The sequence below is a fragment of the Cucurbita moschata genome, unplaced genomic scaffold (assembly GCF_002738365.1).
Source record: "Cucurbita moschata cultivar Rifu unplaced genomic scaffold, Cmos_1.0 Cmo_Scf00009, whole genome shotgun sequence".
Classification (NCBI taxonomy): Eukaryota; Viridiplantae; Streptophyta; class Magnoliopsida; order Cucurbitales; family Cucurbitaceae; genus Cucurbita; species Cucurbita moschata.
Window position 1 is genome coordinate 46,717 of NW_019268525.1, and position 14,766 is coordinate 61,482.

The 14,766-nt window shown below is 35.0% G+C and overlaps 3 protein-coding genes across 10 annotated transcripts in view; all 3 read left to right on the top strand.

The window, feature by feature from the left end:
- The first annotated feature begins 307 nt into the window (after nucleotides 1–307).
- LOC111447304 (sm-like protein LSM36B) lies at nucleotides 308–3,236 on the top strand. Of its 2 annotated transcripts, none has more exons than XM_023086393.1 (4): nucleotides 308–458; nucleotides 1,077–1,208; nucleotides 2,773–2,886; nucleotides 2,976–3,236. In XM_023086393.1, the coding sequence occupies exons 2-4, from the start codon at nucleotides 1,094–1,096 to the stop codon at nucleotides 2,993–2,995; spliced, it is 249 nt and encodes an 82-aa protein (XP_022942161.1). In that variant the 5' UTR covers nucleotides 308–458; nucleotides 1,077–1,093; the 3' UTR covers nucleotides 2,996–3,236. The 2 variants fall into 2 exon arrangements, with proteins under 2 accessions (XP_022942161.1, XP_022942160.1); XM_023086392.1 differs by having other exon boundaries at nucleotides 310–458; nucleotides 2,963–3,236.
- Nucleotides 3,237–4,264: 1,028 nt separating this feature from the next.
- On the top strand, nucleotides 4,265–9,279 carry LOC111447300 (eukaryotic translation initiation factor 2 subunit gamma-like). 6 transcript variants are annotated; one of them, XM_023086385.1, is made up of 9 exons: nucleotides 4,265–4,441; nucleotides 5,512–5,706; nucleotides 5,842–5,903; nucleotides 6,320–6,432; nucleotides 6,545–6,647; nucleotides 6,895–7,122; nucleotides 7,209–7,427; nucleotides 7,902–8,162; nucleotides 8,709–9,279. In XM_023086385.1, exons 2-9 carry the CDS (start codon nucleotides 5,601–5,603, stop codon nucleotides 9,009–9,011), a joined length of 1,395 nt encoding a protein of 464 aa, XP_022942153.1. In that variant the 5' UTR covers nucleotides 4,265–4,441; nucleotides 5,512–5,600; the 3' UTR covers nucleotides 9,012–9,279. The 6 variants fall into 6 exon arrangements, with proteins under 6 accessions (XP_022942153.1, XP_022942151.1, XP_022942152.1 ...); XM_023086383.1 differs by having other exon boundaries at nucleotides 4,265–4,421; nucleotides 5,516–5,706; XM_023086384.1 differs by having other exon boundaries at nucleotides 4,265–4,421; nucleotides 5,520–5,706.
- Nucleotides 9,280–10,549: 1,270 nt separating this feature from the next.
- The window catches only part of LOC111447259, a 17,345-nt gene continuing 13,128 nt past the window's right edge, over nucleotides 10,550–14,766 (top strand). The window contains exons 1-4 of one of the 2 annotated variants that reach the window (XM_023086302.1): nucleotides 10,550–10,559; nucleotides 10,746–10,828; nucleotides 11,020–11,565; nucleotides 12,023–13,084. In XM_023086302.1, the coding sequence (XP_022942070.1) occupies nucleotides 10,763–10,828; nucleotides 11,020–11,565; nucleotides 12,023–13,084 (1,674 nt within the window). In that variant the 5' untranslated portion in view covers nucleotides 10,550–10,559; nucleotides 10,746–10,762. Of the gene's footprint in view, nucleotides 10,560–10,650; nucleotides 10,829–11,019; nucleotides 11,566–12,022; nucleotides 13,211–13,284; nucleotides 13,613–14,766 lie in introns of those variants that run through there. The other variant, XM_023086303.1, reaches the window with a different exon arrangement.

Sequence of the window (14,766 nt, forward strand, 5' to 3'; positions counted from 1 at the left end):
GTATTAAAGTCCTAGAAAATATAAATTTTAATTTTTGAACTTGGTAAGATGTAAAAATTTTGTAAAATAGACCTTAAACTTTGATAACATTTTGGATTTTGATAACAATTTTTACATTCCTTCCCCTAGACTTTCATTTGAAAAATGGTCAACGAAAGTTTTCATCTTCACGCGGATTTAAAGAATGAAAATTGTTTAATTCCAAAATGACGAAGCTTAAGATATCACTCCCCGTTAAATTTTTACAAAATAAAACTCAAATTACAAAAGATCCAAATGTTACTTTCAGCAATTATAAATAAAATATGAAAGGAAAGACAAAAAATACTTTTGCCCTAATCTTCGTCTTTTTGTTTTTGATTCTCTTTTAGACAATCCCTCGTACCGTTACGCTCTCTCTGTTTTTCTCTTCCTCATCCACCTTCGCAGCCAGCAGTTGAGAGGGATATCCACACCAGGTCTTCCGTTTTCTCGTATCCATATCTTTTGATATTATATCGTTTCTTTATCCTTCTTTTACTCTCCGTTTCTTCGTCTTCTGATTTTTTTGGTTCAAATTTCTCAACTGCTGTGATTTGGGAAGACTGACAGCGTTTTTTGGTTCGTTTTGGCTCACCAGAAACTTACGGAAATGAAATTTTTAAAAATACATTAAACAAAAGGAATTTGTTTCTGTTTGGTTTAGTTTGGACTATTAATTTTGCATCCTTATGCCCTTAGTCTAAGATGCTTATAAATGGCTGTTCATATTCATATTTGCTTTAGATTTAAGAAATCCACTATGTACTTGAATCTTTTTCAATTTCTAGCTTTTACATAATGATTCCTTTGTGAATCCTCATTATTGTTTAGACGTTCATTACCTCAATGGATTCTCAATTTCATTTTTGAGACGTGCAGATTTTTCTGTTTGAGCCCTTGTTCCTTTAACTATGGGGGTGTGTCATAGTTCATTTGAAATATATATTTAGTGGCTGTTAAATGAAAATTGCACATAAGTTCTTCTATGTTCGGTGATGGTCCTGAATAAATTTGACTACTTATATCTGATTAGCTATAACAAGTTGGTTGTGCAGATAGAAGAAAACCAGAGATGAGTATTGGTGGTGAAAAAGGTTCTGCATCAACAAAGACACCAGCAGACTTTCTCAAATCAATTCGGGGCCATCCTGTAGTCGTGAAACTCAATTCTGGTGTTGACTATCGAGGTATATTTGCTTCTACTTTTCTTTTCCCCTGGATAAGTCTCTACATGTTCAATCTTGTTTCATTTTTATTCCCAGAATTGTATTATTACTTCTAAGAATCTGATAGATGATGTAAAAAATTACCTGCAAATGTTGATGCACTATCTTTTTTTTTTTTTTTTTTTTAATTCACGTATTTTCTTTGGCGTCATTTTTCATATATTTTTTTTCTCTACATAATCGCTTTTATTATGACATTACTTGAACATGATATATTCTATAGGTTGATTTTTGTTCTTGCGTTCATATAATCTCTCCTTCAATTCCTTGTCCTTCAAACATGTCTCGTTTGTGAAAAATGTTTTCTTCTTTTTAAATTTTAGAAAATCAAGCTTTTAGGGGGGAAGAAATGGAAGAATGCAAAAGGGGCAAAAAAAAAAAAAATGCTGACCCTATCACAAGATAAAAGGGGCTCCAAGAGAATATCTGCAAAATGAAATATATGCTTAGGGATTGGCATTAAACTTTGTCAAGAGCCCACAGATCTTCCCATGACCTCTCGATCCGTCTAGAAATTCTCGTGTTCATTTCCATTCAAGTAGCAAAAGAAACTAGTCTACCATAGGGTACGACCCTTATCTTGAAAAGATGGATGGAATAAGACTTCCACCACGAGGCAACAATAACTATTACGAGTTGGGCACACATCAAAAGTCTCCAAAAGAGAGTTCCAAATTGAGATAGCTAACCTCAATCCCAAAGAATATGACCCATGTGCTCAAACACCTCAATCGTGGCTTAAGCACAAAGGATGCGTATATCTAGATGCGGTTAGCGTTTTCCATGCAAAATCTGCCAGGCAAAGAGCTTGACCTTGCTGGGGACTTTTTCCTTCCGTAACAACGAAAAGATAGGATTGAGGAGTGTTGTGGGAATGTAACCAAAAGCAAATATCTCTATGGGTGAAGTTGGTCTCTTCTCAATAGAGAAAGTTGTGCGGACACATCCAAAGCTTCCTTGTTCAAAAGGTGATATCGAATGCTGAAGTTAAATGAATTGAATTACCTGCCCAAGAAATGACTAAAGTCAAAGAGGAAAGTATGTACAAAGGAGGAAACAAGTTATGAAAGGGTTTATCACCCACCAAGTGGTCCTCCCAGACATAGGTGTTTGAACCATTCCTGGCAGTGATTAATGAAATTGGAGAAAAGGGACCTAAAGACATGGCTTTCCAAGGGTTTCGGAAAGAAGGGATGTGCTATACCTGTTCACTTAAAGTATTCAGCTCCAAAGCAAAACATCACAATAATTTAGCCGAAGAGCTTCATTGCAAATCCTCAAATTGCCAACACCTATCCCTCGAAACTTAATAGGTCTCCTAACCCTCTCCCAACCAACCAAATGTGAACTATCCCCTTGACCAACACCCTCCCACATTAACCGCAAATGTTGTTTTGATTTTAAACATGACCATTTATAGACCTTTGTATTTTTGTCTTATCTCGTGCAGTATAACTGATGAAAAACAGATGTTCTCTATTTTGAATTCTGATGAGAAGATCCCATTATACTTCTCATTGTATAGGTATTCTAGCTTGTCTTGATGGGTACATGAATATAGCAATGGAGCAAACTGAAGAATATGTTAATGGACAGTTGAAGAACAAATATGGTGATGCTTTTATCCGTGGAAATAATGGTAAATATCAAAATAATATCTGTGATGATATTATTGATGTTTTGAGATCAATATGAACATCAATTTCTTAATGCAGTTCTATATATCAGTACTTCAAAGAGGACGTTAGCCGAAGGATCGTCATAGCTTTTAGCTAAGGATCCGCCCAGGAAAGGCACATCCTTTGGAGTTATGTTTCTTCCTACAGTTCTATGCTGTAAGATTGAGAGATCAATCGGAATTGGAAATTGATCGTTCAAGTTTGCGTTGTACAAAAAAGCTTTGTTTAGTTGGAAATGGAATTTACATTATGATGAACCTTTTGGATTTTTCTTTTATTGTAATTACTGATCTGACTGCTTTCACCTCTTCTTTGCGTTCTTTCTTAAACTTTGTAGCAAAATCGTTTCATTCTCAGCTGGAAAAGTTGTATTCTCCTCCCATTGTGCAAGAGAGCGACTCCTCTATTGTCAATTTTTAAATGTGTACCCTTGCCCACTTTTCGTAGCTTTCATTTTTCAAATGCGTACCAAGGGTAAGTTCATAAAAAACTTGTTTTTCATTTTACCTTTTTTAATTTCGGAGATGGCTATGCCAAAAATCCAAAAGATTTAAAACTCAAACTTAAATAAAAGACACTCGTACCCAAAAGCTATACAGAAATTCTAAAATGGTTAATGGATAAAACCTTAGTTATTGTCAATATTTTTCAAAATATTGATGAATTTAACACATTTTTAAGAAAAGAATGTTTCAAAACCTTTTTTCTTGGATTATTTTTCATGATTTTTAAAAGGAGTGTCATCATTTTTTTTTCTCAAAAAGATTTCTTTATAATTTTAATTTAGGTTGTAAATTAAAGATCCTAACACTAAAAAAGATTAATTAGAAATTTCAAATGAATCATGGGGAGCAGGTGGTAGACAAAAATAGAGTATCTTTGGCAAATTCAAATGAATCAAATGAATCATAGCGAAAATATTAAATAAAGAAAATACATCCCAAAAGATTTTTTTATGGGCCATTATTTGTCCATTTTCAACCGTGCACCATTGACGTTTTATCATTTTTCAAATAGGTACTTTTGAAAAATTCAAAAAAAACTTATTCCTAATTTTAATTTATTTGTTTAGGGCTTCAAATTGTATTAGATCTTATCCAAGAAATCTAAACCTTAATTAAAATACCATAACACTAACAAAATTAAAAACAAAAAAAAAAACTAAGGAAAAATCTCACAATAAGTCATTGAAAAATATGATTTTTTTTTTTTTTTTTTTGGTAAGAAAAATATTTTTACATAAAATTATCATTCCATTTCTTATGATAAAAAGCATCGAATTGATTTTAAATAATTAAAAACTCTACCCACAATATGACCAAAAAAGATGAAGCAGACAAATTTTAACCCACTCACGCCCCTCTTATGCTACCCATTTCTTCAAGCCAAGCCCTAGCCTATGTAAGCTGTCTGTTGTCTATCTATCTCTCTCCTGCACGCCGGTGATCCCTCTCTCTCTCTCTCTCTCTCTCGTATTCACAACTCGCCGCCGCCGGTAATCTCTCTCTTTCTCTCACTATCTCTCTCTCTCTCAACGCAAGATATTTCAGATTAAGCATCAGCAGCTCCGATGAACAACAGTTGCTTCCTGCATCTTTTCTTTATAGAAGTTTTGGCTTAATTTTGATGTATGGATCGTGTGTATTCGAACTTCTATTGTACTCCAATGATGAATCCTATTTATCATTTTTTTTTAATTTTAAGAAATTGCAACTAGGTACTTGATATCTTCAACTTTTAGCTGAAATGATTTTTGGTGGGTGAATCATGTTGTTAAGTTCAAACATATGGGACCGAACCAATCCAACTCCATTTTGATCGAATTTTTAGGGGTTGGTTTGGTTTGAGTTTATAGCATAGGGAAGGGTTTTTGGTCCAAAATAATCTACATTTTGAAGTGTTGGGTCTTTAAGTATTCGTAAATTCGACCCAATACGACCCACGGAAGCAAACCATTCTATAGAGAGAGAGAGAGAGAAAAAAAAAAAAAAAAAAAGAGAAATAATATCCCTAACTTGACAGCCAATTTCAATGCAAAAAAAAAACCTAATAGCCAGTTTCTCTCGACGGTATCACCTTTGCCTGCCCCTTCCTTCCAAGCGCTACGTCGGGTTTTTGCTCGGTCTTCAGAATCTCTCAGTTCGCAGGCGCAAGTTCTTTCCACCGATCATTTTCGGTAGTTTTTGGCTGCGTTCCTATATCTTTAATCTAAAGTTCCAAAGATTTTTTTTTGTTTTGTTTTTTTAGTGCACAAATTATTTGAAGTTTGTGAATTATTATTCAGTGTCAGTTTCTTAATGCTGCAGACATGTTTGATTTTATATAAACAATTTTGGACCCAAAATCGTTTGTGATTTTTTAATGTGAAGTAGCTTATTATTATGATTCAATATATTTTCCTTGGTGTTTTATAAGTTTGAGTTTTCAAATATGCAATTTGTTCCAGTGATTTGCATTCTGATGTGGGGCTAGTACTTTTTTCAGTAGATGCTCTCTGTTTAGAGTCTAGACCATTGTGTTTGTTTATTTTGTTAGCTTCTTGGTGGCATCCTGATAATTACGTTTTTTTTTTTCTTTTTGGGATTGGAGGCAGACTGGTTTCTCTCTTGTCTTAACTTCACAAAGAACCAACTAAGACATCCGTAACTTGTTTGCACACGGACATTCAGCCAAGATGTCACGGAAGGGTTTGATGGAACAGGACTTAAAGAAATTGGATGTGACAAAACTCCATCCACTATCACCAGAAGTTATATCTCGTCAAGCTACCATTAATATTGGTAACTTCTCTCTTCTTTATGATTTTTCTATTGCGCATTATTCCCCCTCATTACACTGTATACTAGAAAATTAGTCTTGTGGATCTTATCTTACTATTAAAGCTAACTATCAATTACTAAATTAATCTTTTCCAGGTACAATTGGTCATGTGGCACATGGGAAATCTACTGTTGTAAAAGCAATTTCAGGAGTCCAGGTGATTATTTATTCCATTACTGATGGTTACTCTTGGTTGAAGTTCTTTATAGAATTATTCTGTCTTCCTCCTTTAGCGTGATTGTTGGTTGAATTTTAAGTTCCATAGATGTAGCTTGAATTATCTGCAGATACAGAAACTTTGTTTTGCCTTCTACTTTATCTCTTTCTGCTTCTTAATGATCGGTAAAGAAAAAATTGTTGTTAGTAGTTTATGTCTATATTCACAATGGCTTCAATAACATGTATTATTTGCATGGATTCTTTATTCTATGCTGGATTTAGCTTACAGCCAGAAACACAGATTTAAAGTGATTGTCCAGTAGAAGTTTTAATTGATAAGAGTACAATTTCCCTAGAAAATCATGGTAACTTGTTCATTCTTGATGGATTTATTCATGAAATGTCAATCTGCAGACAGTACGTTTTAAGAATGAGTTGGAGCGTAACATTACCATTAAGCTGGGATATGCTAATGCAAAGATATACAAATGTGAAGATGACAAGTGCCCTCGTCCAATGTGCTACAAGTGAGTGTTTCTTCTATTTTTATATATTGCCTGCATACACAACATGTACTTGTACTTAAAAGGTCAATTAACTTCCAGTATTTGATTGACGTACTCAACATGCTTTTGGTAGGGCGTATGGAAGTGGAAAGGAAGACAGTCCTGTATGTGATGTGCCTGGGTTTGAAAATTGCAGGATGAAACTATTGCGACACGTATCCTTTGTTGACTGCCCGGTAAGGCTTTGAATTGTTGTATATGTGTAGCTAAGAAATTGTATAAAGCATGACAGGAGACAAAGAAAGTTAGTAAAGTAATCCTCGGATACTTTATAAATAGGAATGAGATAAGTTATATTTTCTTATGAGTTTCATGATTTTTTACTCTTTGATTTTATTGTTTGGTGGGTTAGTATCATGCATGTAGCCAAAGCTTATTTCTGCACTACTACCATAACACGGTTTTTTTTTTTTTTGTCTCTAGGGTCACGATATTCTTATGGCTACCATGCTTAATGGAGCAGCCATTATGGATGGAGCATTACTTCTGATAGCAGCAAATGAAAGCTGCCCTCAACCTCAAACCTCTGAGCACCTTGCTGCTGTTGAAATTATGCGCCTTCAACATATTATAATCCTCCAGAATAAAGTTGATCTTATTCAAGAAAATGTAGCAATCAATCAACATGAAGCAATTCAAAAATTTATTCAAGTTAGATTTTTTTTTACTCTATTGTCTCAAGATGTTGATATTTTCATATGAAACGATTTTCACTGTGTTCAGTTTATCTTTGATAGGGAACTGTTGCCGATGGTGCACCAGTAGTACCAATTTCTGCTCAGCTGAAGTACAATATTGATGTTGTTTGCGAGTATATAGTGAAAAAGATTCCAATTCCTGAAAGGAATTTTGTCTCTCCGCCTAATATGATTGTGATTCGATCTTTTGATGTTAACAAACCTGGATTTGAAGTTGACGAGATCAAAGGTGGTGTGGCTGGTGGTAGCATATTACGGGTATACTTGTTACTTTTTTCTGAAAAAAATAATCATCAGGTTTTGTTTAAATTGTGATGCTATGGAGTACCTGAAGCAGCTTTCAGATGCTATGAAATACTTAAGGCAGCATCCTAATGCTTATGGTTGAAAAGAGGGTTTTGACTTTGCATGTAGGTGATATTGTTAAATAGGTAGAGTTACGTGCAGTTGTGAACTTTATACAAGTTTCGGATTGGTTTGAGTTATTAGGATACTAGTTCGATAAAAAATGTAATAAGTAGTAAAACAAAATTTTTCTAAGTTTTAGTTTGGTGGTTGGATGTTTTGACCTCCCTGAATTTTGCAGTTGAACCTGTTTTGAATAATGTTTTTGTAAGGAATTCATGTCATCACTTAACATTTTCTTAACCCATTTTACCTTTGGAAAATTTGTCCACAGTTTTGGTGGTGCATTATACATGGCTAACAAATTTGAAAATATGTTCTTACCAGGGTGTTTTAAAGGTGAATCAATTTATTGAAGTTCGTCCGGGGATTGTGGTTAAGGATGAAAGTGGTAACATCAAGTGCACCCCAATATACTCGAGGATTGTTTCTTTGTATGCCGAGCAAAATGAGCTGCAATTTGCAGTCCCTGGAGGTCTTATTGGAGTTGGCACAACCATGGATCCCACTTTGACTCGTGCTGACAGATTGGTCGGTCAGGTTCTTGGAGAAGTCGGATCACTTCCTGATGTTTTTGTTGAGCTAGAGGTAAAGCTCTTAAAATTTGAATGTTTTATTATTTCATGGATGAAATACCTTTAGGTCCAACCCAGGACTACTTCTAAGATTCTTTAGAGCCCTCAGCTTCTTCTGGATTGTTGTTTTTTTTTCACCTTTTGATTATAAGGGCTAAATCTTATGGCATGCTGCGTTCTTACAGTTCTGTGTAGAATTTTATAGAGGTATTGAGAGAACTTCGACAAGAGGTTTGATCCTGTGTAATGCTTCTCTTTAGGCAATGGCCTCCCATCATTTTTTTAATTATTTGTTGGGTCTTATTATCTTGGGTTAGAGCTCTTTTTTTGTATAGCTAATTTAGTTGTGTATATTTGTATTATTTCATTTTACTCAATAAAAACTCAGTTTTCGGTAAGAATAAATTTCATCCTCAGTTTCTCGAAGTTCCTCTGTTGCTCTGATTTGCTGGTTTGGACATTGTAATGAGAATTTGTGAACGAATTGGTCTCAAAGAGCTGGAGGGCAATTGTCCTTAAAAATTGCCTGTTTTGAGATTTGTCCTCCTTGTCTTTGTAGGTGAACTTTTTCCTTCTGCGGCGGCTCCTAGGTGTCAGGACGAAAGGATCAGAAAGGCAGGGAAAAGTATCAAAATTGGCTAAGGGAGAGATTCTAATGTTGAACATAGGATCCATGTCTACAGGAGCTAGAGTACTTGCAGTTAAGAATGATTTAGCAAAGTTGCAGCTTACCTCTCCTGTTTGCACCAGCAAGGGGGAGAAGATTGCTCTAAGTCGTCGAGTCGAGAAGCACTGGCGTCTTATTGGCTGGGGTCAAATTCAAGCTGGAACGACCCTTGACGTTCCCCCTTGCCCCATTTGAGTTATTCCTAGAAAAAGGTTAGAATCAAGAAGAAGCGAGTGAGGAGTTAAATTTCAGAACTAAGGAAAATGTGCGAAGTTAGACAGTTTCTTGGAACCATTTTTGTTAGGTGGAGAAGAAAACATCATCTGGTTTCTCATTGTTTATTAAGTTGTCCTTTTTATCTTTTTTCTGATCTTTTATATTTAAGTTTTGAATGATGGATGTGATGAGCTATTGGAGTCCACGAATTGAAGATGCGATTATATACGATGAAACATTATTGTCACATTCTGAGTTTGGTTGAGACATCTAATTTATAGAACCCAATTAAGGTTGCATTCAAGTTCAATGCAAGCCATGTATTGGATTAAATGCTCAATTCTATGGCTACCTGAGGGATTCTGATAAAGAAAAAGGGAATGCAAAAAGTTCCGGACTTGCGAATATGGTTGGATTTGGCAGATGCCTATCAAGTACTCTCAGCCTTATGCCTGTGATATTTCGAGCTATCCCAAGTTGATTCTGCTGAATGAATATGGTGATCTGTGGTTGAGGTTGAGATTAAGACTCTGTTTTACTATCAAATACGGTTCCCTCAGTCTCCATAGGAAACCATTGCCTTTTTTTTCCTTTCTTTTCAAGCAATTGTGACTGAGACTTTACAAAAGCTTCTTTTTCTCATTTTAGTCTCTTATTAAAAAGATCTGCTGAACTGTACTGAGAGTAATACAAAAGAAAACAAAATTGTAGCCATCTACACCATAGATGAGGAAATTGTATTCGAGCCGTTTAAAGTATTAGAGTAAAAAATTAAATTGAATTTTGACATCATTGCGAAGATTTAAACGAATATGATACAGTAAAACAAAATAAATACTTTAACATAGTTTCATTCTCAAAATCATATTCTAGCCATTTTTCCAAATACGAATGTGATTTGTTTATTTATTTAATTACACCTCCAACCTTTCCCCTCCTCTCTCTCTCTCTTTAATATCTATTTATTTTTATTGATCTCCCAACACAACAAAACCTTCCATCTTCCTTACTCGCTTCCAGATTGAATAAAAGCATTTATCAATATTTATTTCTTTGTTTTTATTATTCTCCCAATACCACAAAACCTTTCATCTTCCTTATTAATAACATGCATTTACAATTGTTCAAACACATTATTTTTTCTCCTGATTTTAAACATTTTAAATTAAAACAATTTTTTTTTTTTTTTACTTTTCTTAATAGAAAAGAAACAAAATATTGAATATATGAAATTTTATTAAACATAAAAAAAGAAAAAGAAAAAGAAAAAAGAAAAAAGTGTATGTTATAGAAAAGGATATGGTCCTATCATAAAAATTCTTCATGGCGAAGAAACCGTTGACCGTACAAATAAAATTATGGTTCTACGACAGTCAGTGTGGGTTCGGTTGTCGTCAGTGGGAAAATAAGACAAATGGTCCCAAGAATGGAGTTTCCGAAGCATGCAAGCCAAGCTCCTCACTGCATACATATTCACCAACACCCAACAATGACCACTAAGTGTGTACGTATTCAGATTGTTTTCCCGTACACTTCTCTTCTTTTTCTCACTTTTTCCCCTTTTCATGCCCATTTCTTTTACTTTTCTTCTTCCTTCTTCCTTCTTCCTTCTTTACTTCTTTCACTTTAAGAAATGATATTCTATTAGGGTGTCGGTTGTTTTAGTTCCTTTTTTAAATGGGTTTTGTTTTAGTAACATCTTGGTTTCTGCAGATCACCGAGGAAGGAGCATGGATGATATTGTGTTTTCTTGGTCACTTGAAGATATTTTCAATGAGAACTTGTTCCAAGATAAGGTCATTTGTTGTTTCTCTAAATAACTTATTCCCAAGTAGTTGCTCTTCAATCTGATTAAGTTTGCTGCTTGTTGTGCTTCCCTTTTTTTTTTTTATCGGATTAAATGATTCTTTCCACATGACTATATCATAAATATGGTTTTATTTTGGATAGAGTCTTCACTTGATTTTTATCCTTTGTTTTTTGGTAGATTGAAAAGATTCCACAGTCTTTTGACAATGTCGAGAGCTATTTTGGATCATTTCTGTACCCTTTACTGGAGGAGACAAGAGCTCATCTCTGTTCTTGTATGGGCATCGATGCTATATCAGCTGCGCCGTTTGCTGAAGTGCTTAGTTTTGAAGAATGTGGGCCGCATGATACCGCATCATATGACTGCAAAGTTAATGGATGGAAGAAAAGATCTAACCGTATCGGCAAGGAGTCTTACAAAGTTTTACCTGGCGATGTAATTATTTTGGCAGATATCAAACCTGAAGTTGCTACAGATTTGGAAAGAATGGGGAAATCTTGGACTTTAGGTGTTGTTCATAAAATCTCAAATTATGATGAGAGCGAGGATGATCACTCCACTTCTTTTAAAGTGAAAGTATCTGTAAATAACTCGGAAATGATCGACAAATCGATGTTTGTGGTATATTTATTCAACATACTTCCAATAAGAAGAATATGGAATGCATTACAGATTAATGTCAAGTCAAAGATCATCTTGAAAATTCTATGCCCCTCTCAATTGGTGAGTGACCTTTGTTCTTACACAAAAAAGTCAAATGTTTGAGTTAGCGGTTTATTTGTTTTACCGTAAGAAATGGTAGGAATCTTTCATCAAAATTGGGGTAAAATTGTAAAAAGGGTTGGCCATGTTATGAGAAGATTACAATAAGCCATTTCAATTCACATAAAATTTTGTTCTACTACAACTAAACTATAGGTGGTGGAATTTGCGCCAAGCAAGAGAGACAGAAATGGTATCATCTCAAAATTTACTTTGAGTTGTTTTAGCATTTTAAGATCTTTCTTTTTTCTTTTTTCTAACCATGAACACCAAAATATTGTTGATCTATTTTTCTTTTGTTTTTTAGAAGAGACAAAATTTTCTGCTATGATATGATTCTATATATTGCTAATGCTTTTACTCTTGTGTTTCTTCAAAAGTAAAAAGCTTCTTTTTTTCCCCCTTTTTTGCACAACAGGATAATGAAAATCACGACATGTCCAGGCTTTTGGATCGAAAATTGAACGCCGGTTTTCTATCGTCCTTGAATGACTCTCAAGTGAGAGCGGTTTTGTCATGCCTTAACAAAGTGAGTCTTGTGCATGAATCTTCTGTTGACCTTATATGGGGGCCACCTGGGACTGGAAAGACGAAAACGGTCAGTGTATTGCTCTTAAACTTAATGCAGAATAGATGCAGAACTATCATAGTAGCTCCAACAAATGTTGCCATTGTGGAAGTGGCCTCAAGAGTCCTTAATTTGGTCAAGGAGCTGCATGAACTAGAATATGGACCCGATTGTTCATTTTATTCTTTGGGAGATATTCTTTTATTTGGAAATGATGAGAGGCTCAAAGTCGATTCAAACGTTGAGGAAATCTTTTTAGATTTTCGAGTTGGGAAACTTGTGGAGTTCCTCACTGGTTGGAGGCATTGCTTTGCATCCATGACTGATTTTCTTGAAGATTGTGTTTCTCAGTACAATATGTTTTTGGAAAATGAAGTAAAACAAGATGATGTCGATGATAAAGAAACTGATGAGAAGGGCTGTGTAAGGGAAGCTAAAGATGATAAGGTGGTTGGCAAATCTCTTCTTGAATTTGCGAGAGAGAGAGTCGTGTTTCTTGGTTCTCGACTCCGAGCTTGTCTTGCTTTCTTCATTACCCATTTACCTAGGAAATGCCTTTCGGAGCATGATTTTAAGGATGTGACTTCTCTTGTTAAAAACCTAGATTGTTTTGAAGATTTACTGTCTCGAGAATCCCTTGATTCTGAAGCACTTGAGGATGTTTTTTCATCTCCCACTGATGGTGAAGCTCTTCATACATGTACAGATTTTGCGTGCTTGTTCAACATGACAAGAAGTGACTGCCTTTCTATTTTAAAATCTCTTCATTGCTCCTTAACTGCACTCAAGCTTCCAAAAGTCACAGACAGACTGTCAATTGAGCATTTTTTCTTTCAGAATGCGACTTTGGTCTTTTCCACCGCTTCAAGTTCGTATAGGTTACATTCTATGTCGATAGACCCTTTCAAAGTATTAGTAATTGATGAAGCAGCACAACTAAAAGAGTGCGAGTCGTTGATTGCATTACGACTTCCGTATATCAAGCATGTTATACTCATAGGCGACGAGTGCCAATTACCAGCAATGGTTGAAAGCAAGGTACAATATTTTATTTCTCAACAATTACTTTTTAGATACTTGAGTTCTGACCTTTTTACTCCTTTCTTTTAAAGCTTGCTGATGATGCTGGCTTTGGAAGAAGTTTATTCGAGAGGTTCAGCTCTTTGGGCCACCCAAGACACCTTCTGAATGTGCAGTACAGAATGCATCCATCTATTAGTTTATTCCCTAATTCAAAATTCTATTTTAGTCGGATTTTAGATGGTCCTAATGTTACGAGTTTAAACTATCAGAAGAACTATCTTTTTAAATCCATGTTTGGGCCATATTCTTTCATAAACATAGGTTATGGAAGAGAGGAGAAAGATGATATTGGACATAGTCGAAAGAATATGCTCGAGGTGGCTGTTGCTTCGAAAATAGTGCAAAGTTTGTATAAAGGTTTGTCTACTTCACTCTCCTGCAACTTTTATCACGTATTTCTTTTTTTCTTTTCAATTGAGTTTTGTCTCAAGTACGATCAGGCTTTCCACGTTTCGTTTTCATCAAATTGTTTCTTGCTACATTGTTGTTATAATTCCTCTTTGTTGTGATAATGTTGGTGAATTGTCATTGAAAAACATGTGCAATCCTGTGAAATCAACAGAGACGTTGAATGAATCTCTAACAGAAAATTTCTTTGATTGATAGGTAGTTGAGAAGCAACATTTAGGGAAAAAAACTATAGAAAGATCAGAAAAAGATTAGTATGTGAAAATTTGTACTAGGGAGACTGTTTGTGGGACTATAGTGTTGGAAAGAGGGATAGTGAAAGAGATAGGAATGGATAGGAATAGATGAAAGCTACGGTGCTTTATTATTGTCTACGGACTCAATGCTCATAGTGTTACACAATTCCAGTAGTTATAGCTAATACACTGGACCAAAAATAGTAAATCATCGAAATCTAGAAAGAATTTAAATCTACTAACAATCTCCTAAAAATCTTGGTAGTTTGAATATTTGAATCATATCTCAACTACTTCAAATCATATCTTCATTTTGAATACTTTGAATCATATCTCAACACTCCCCCATGATTCAAAGTTGCAGATGTAAGTACAGAGCTTTTCTTCTGACAAGGGCTTCGTAAGTATGTCTGCTTTAACCCGTACAATGTCTGTCTCAACTTGTATACCTTTGTTTCTTTGTCTTCCTTTATGAATCCCTCTGGCGGTGTTACATAAACCTCTTCTTGTAAATCTCCATAAAGCTTTTCGTTTGGTAGGTCAACCATATCCCATGTTCCATCTTTCTTAACGGATTGCATCTCTACTGCCATGGCTTTCTTCCCGTCTTCTTTTTCAGTTGCTTCTTCATAATTCATATGGTCTGAAATAGTAAGAGCAAACTGACATGATGCATATATGTCAGCTAAAGATTTATACTTCCTTGGAGGTGTCTCATCCGAAAGTTCTTCAAGAGAAGAATTGCTATTAAGTGATGCTGAAGATGATGAATTTGACACACTTTGTGTTGCAGTGGAACCACTGGGAGATGCACTGGAGTTGACCCTTGTCTCTTCATTTGGGGAAACTTCAACTGTAATCTTTTGC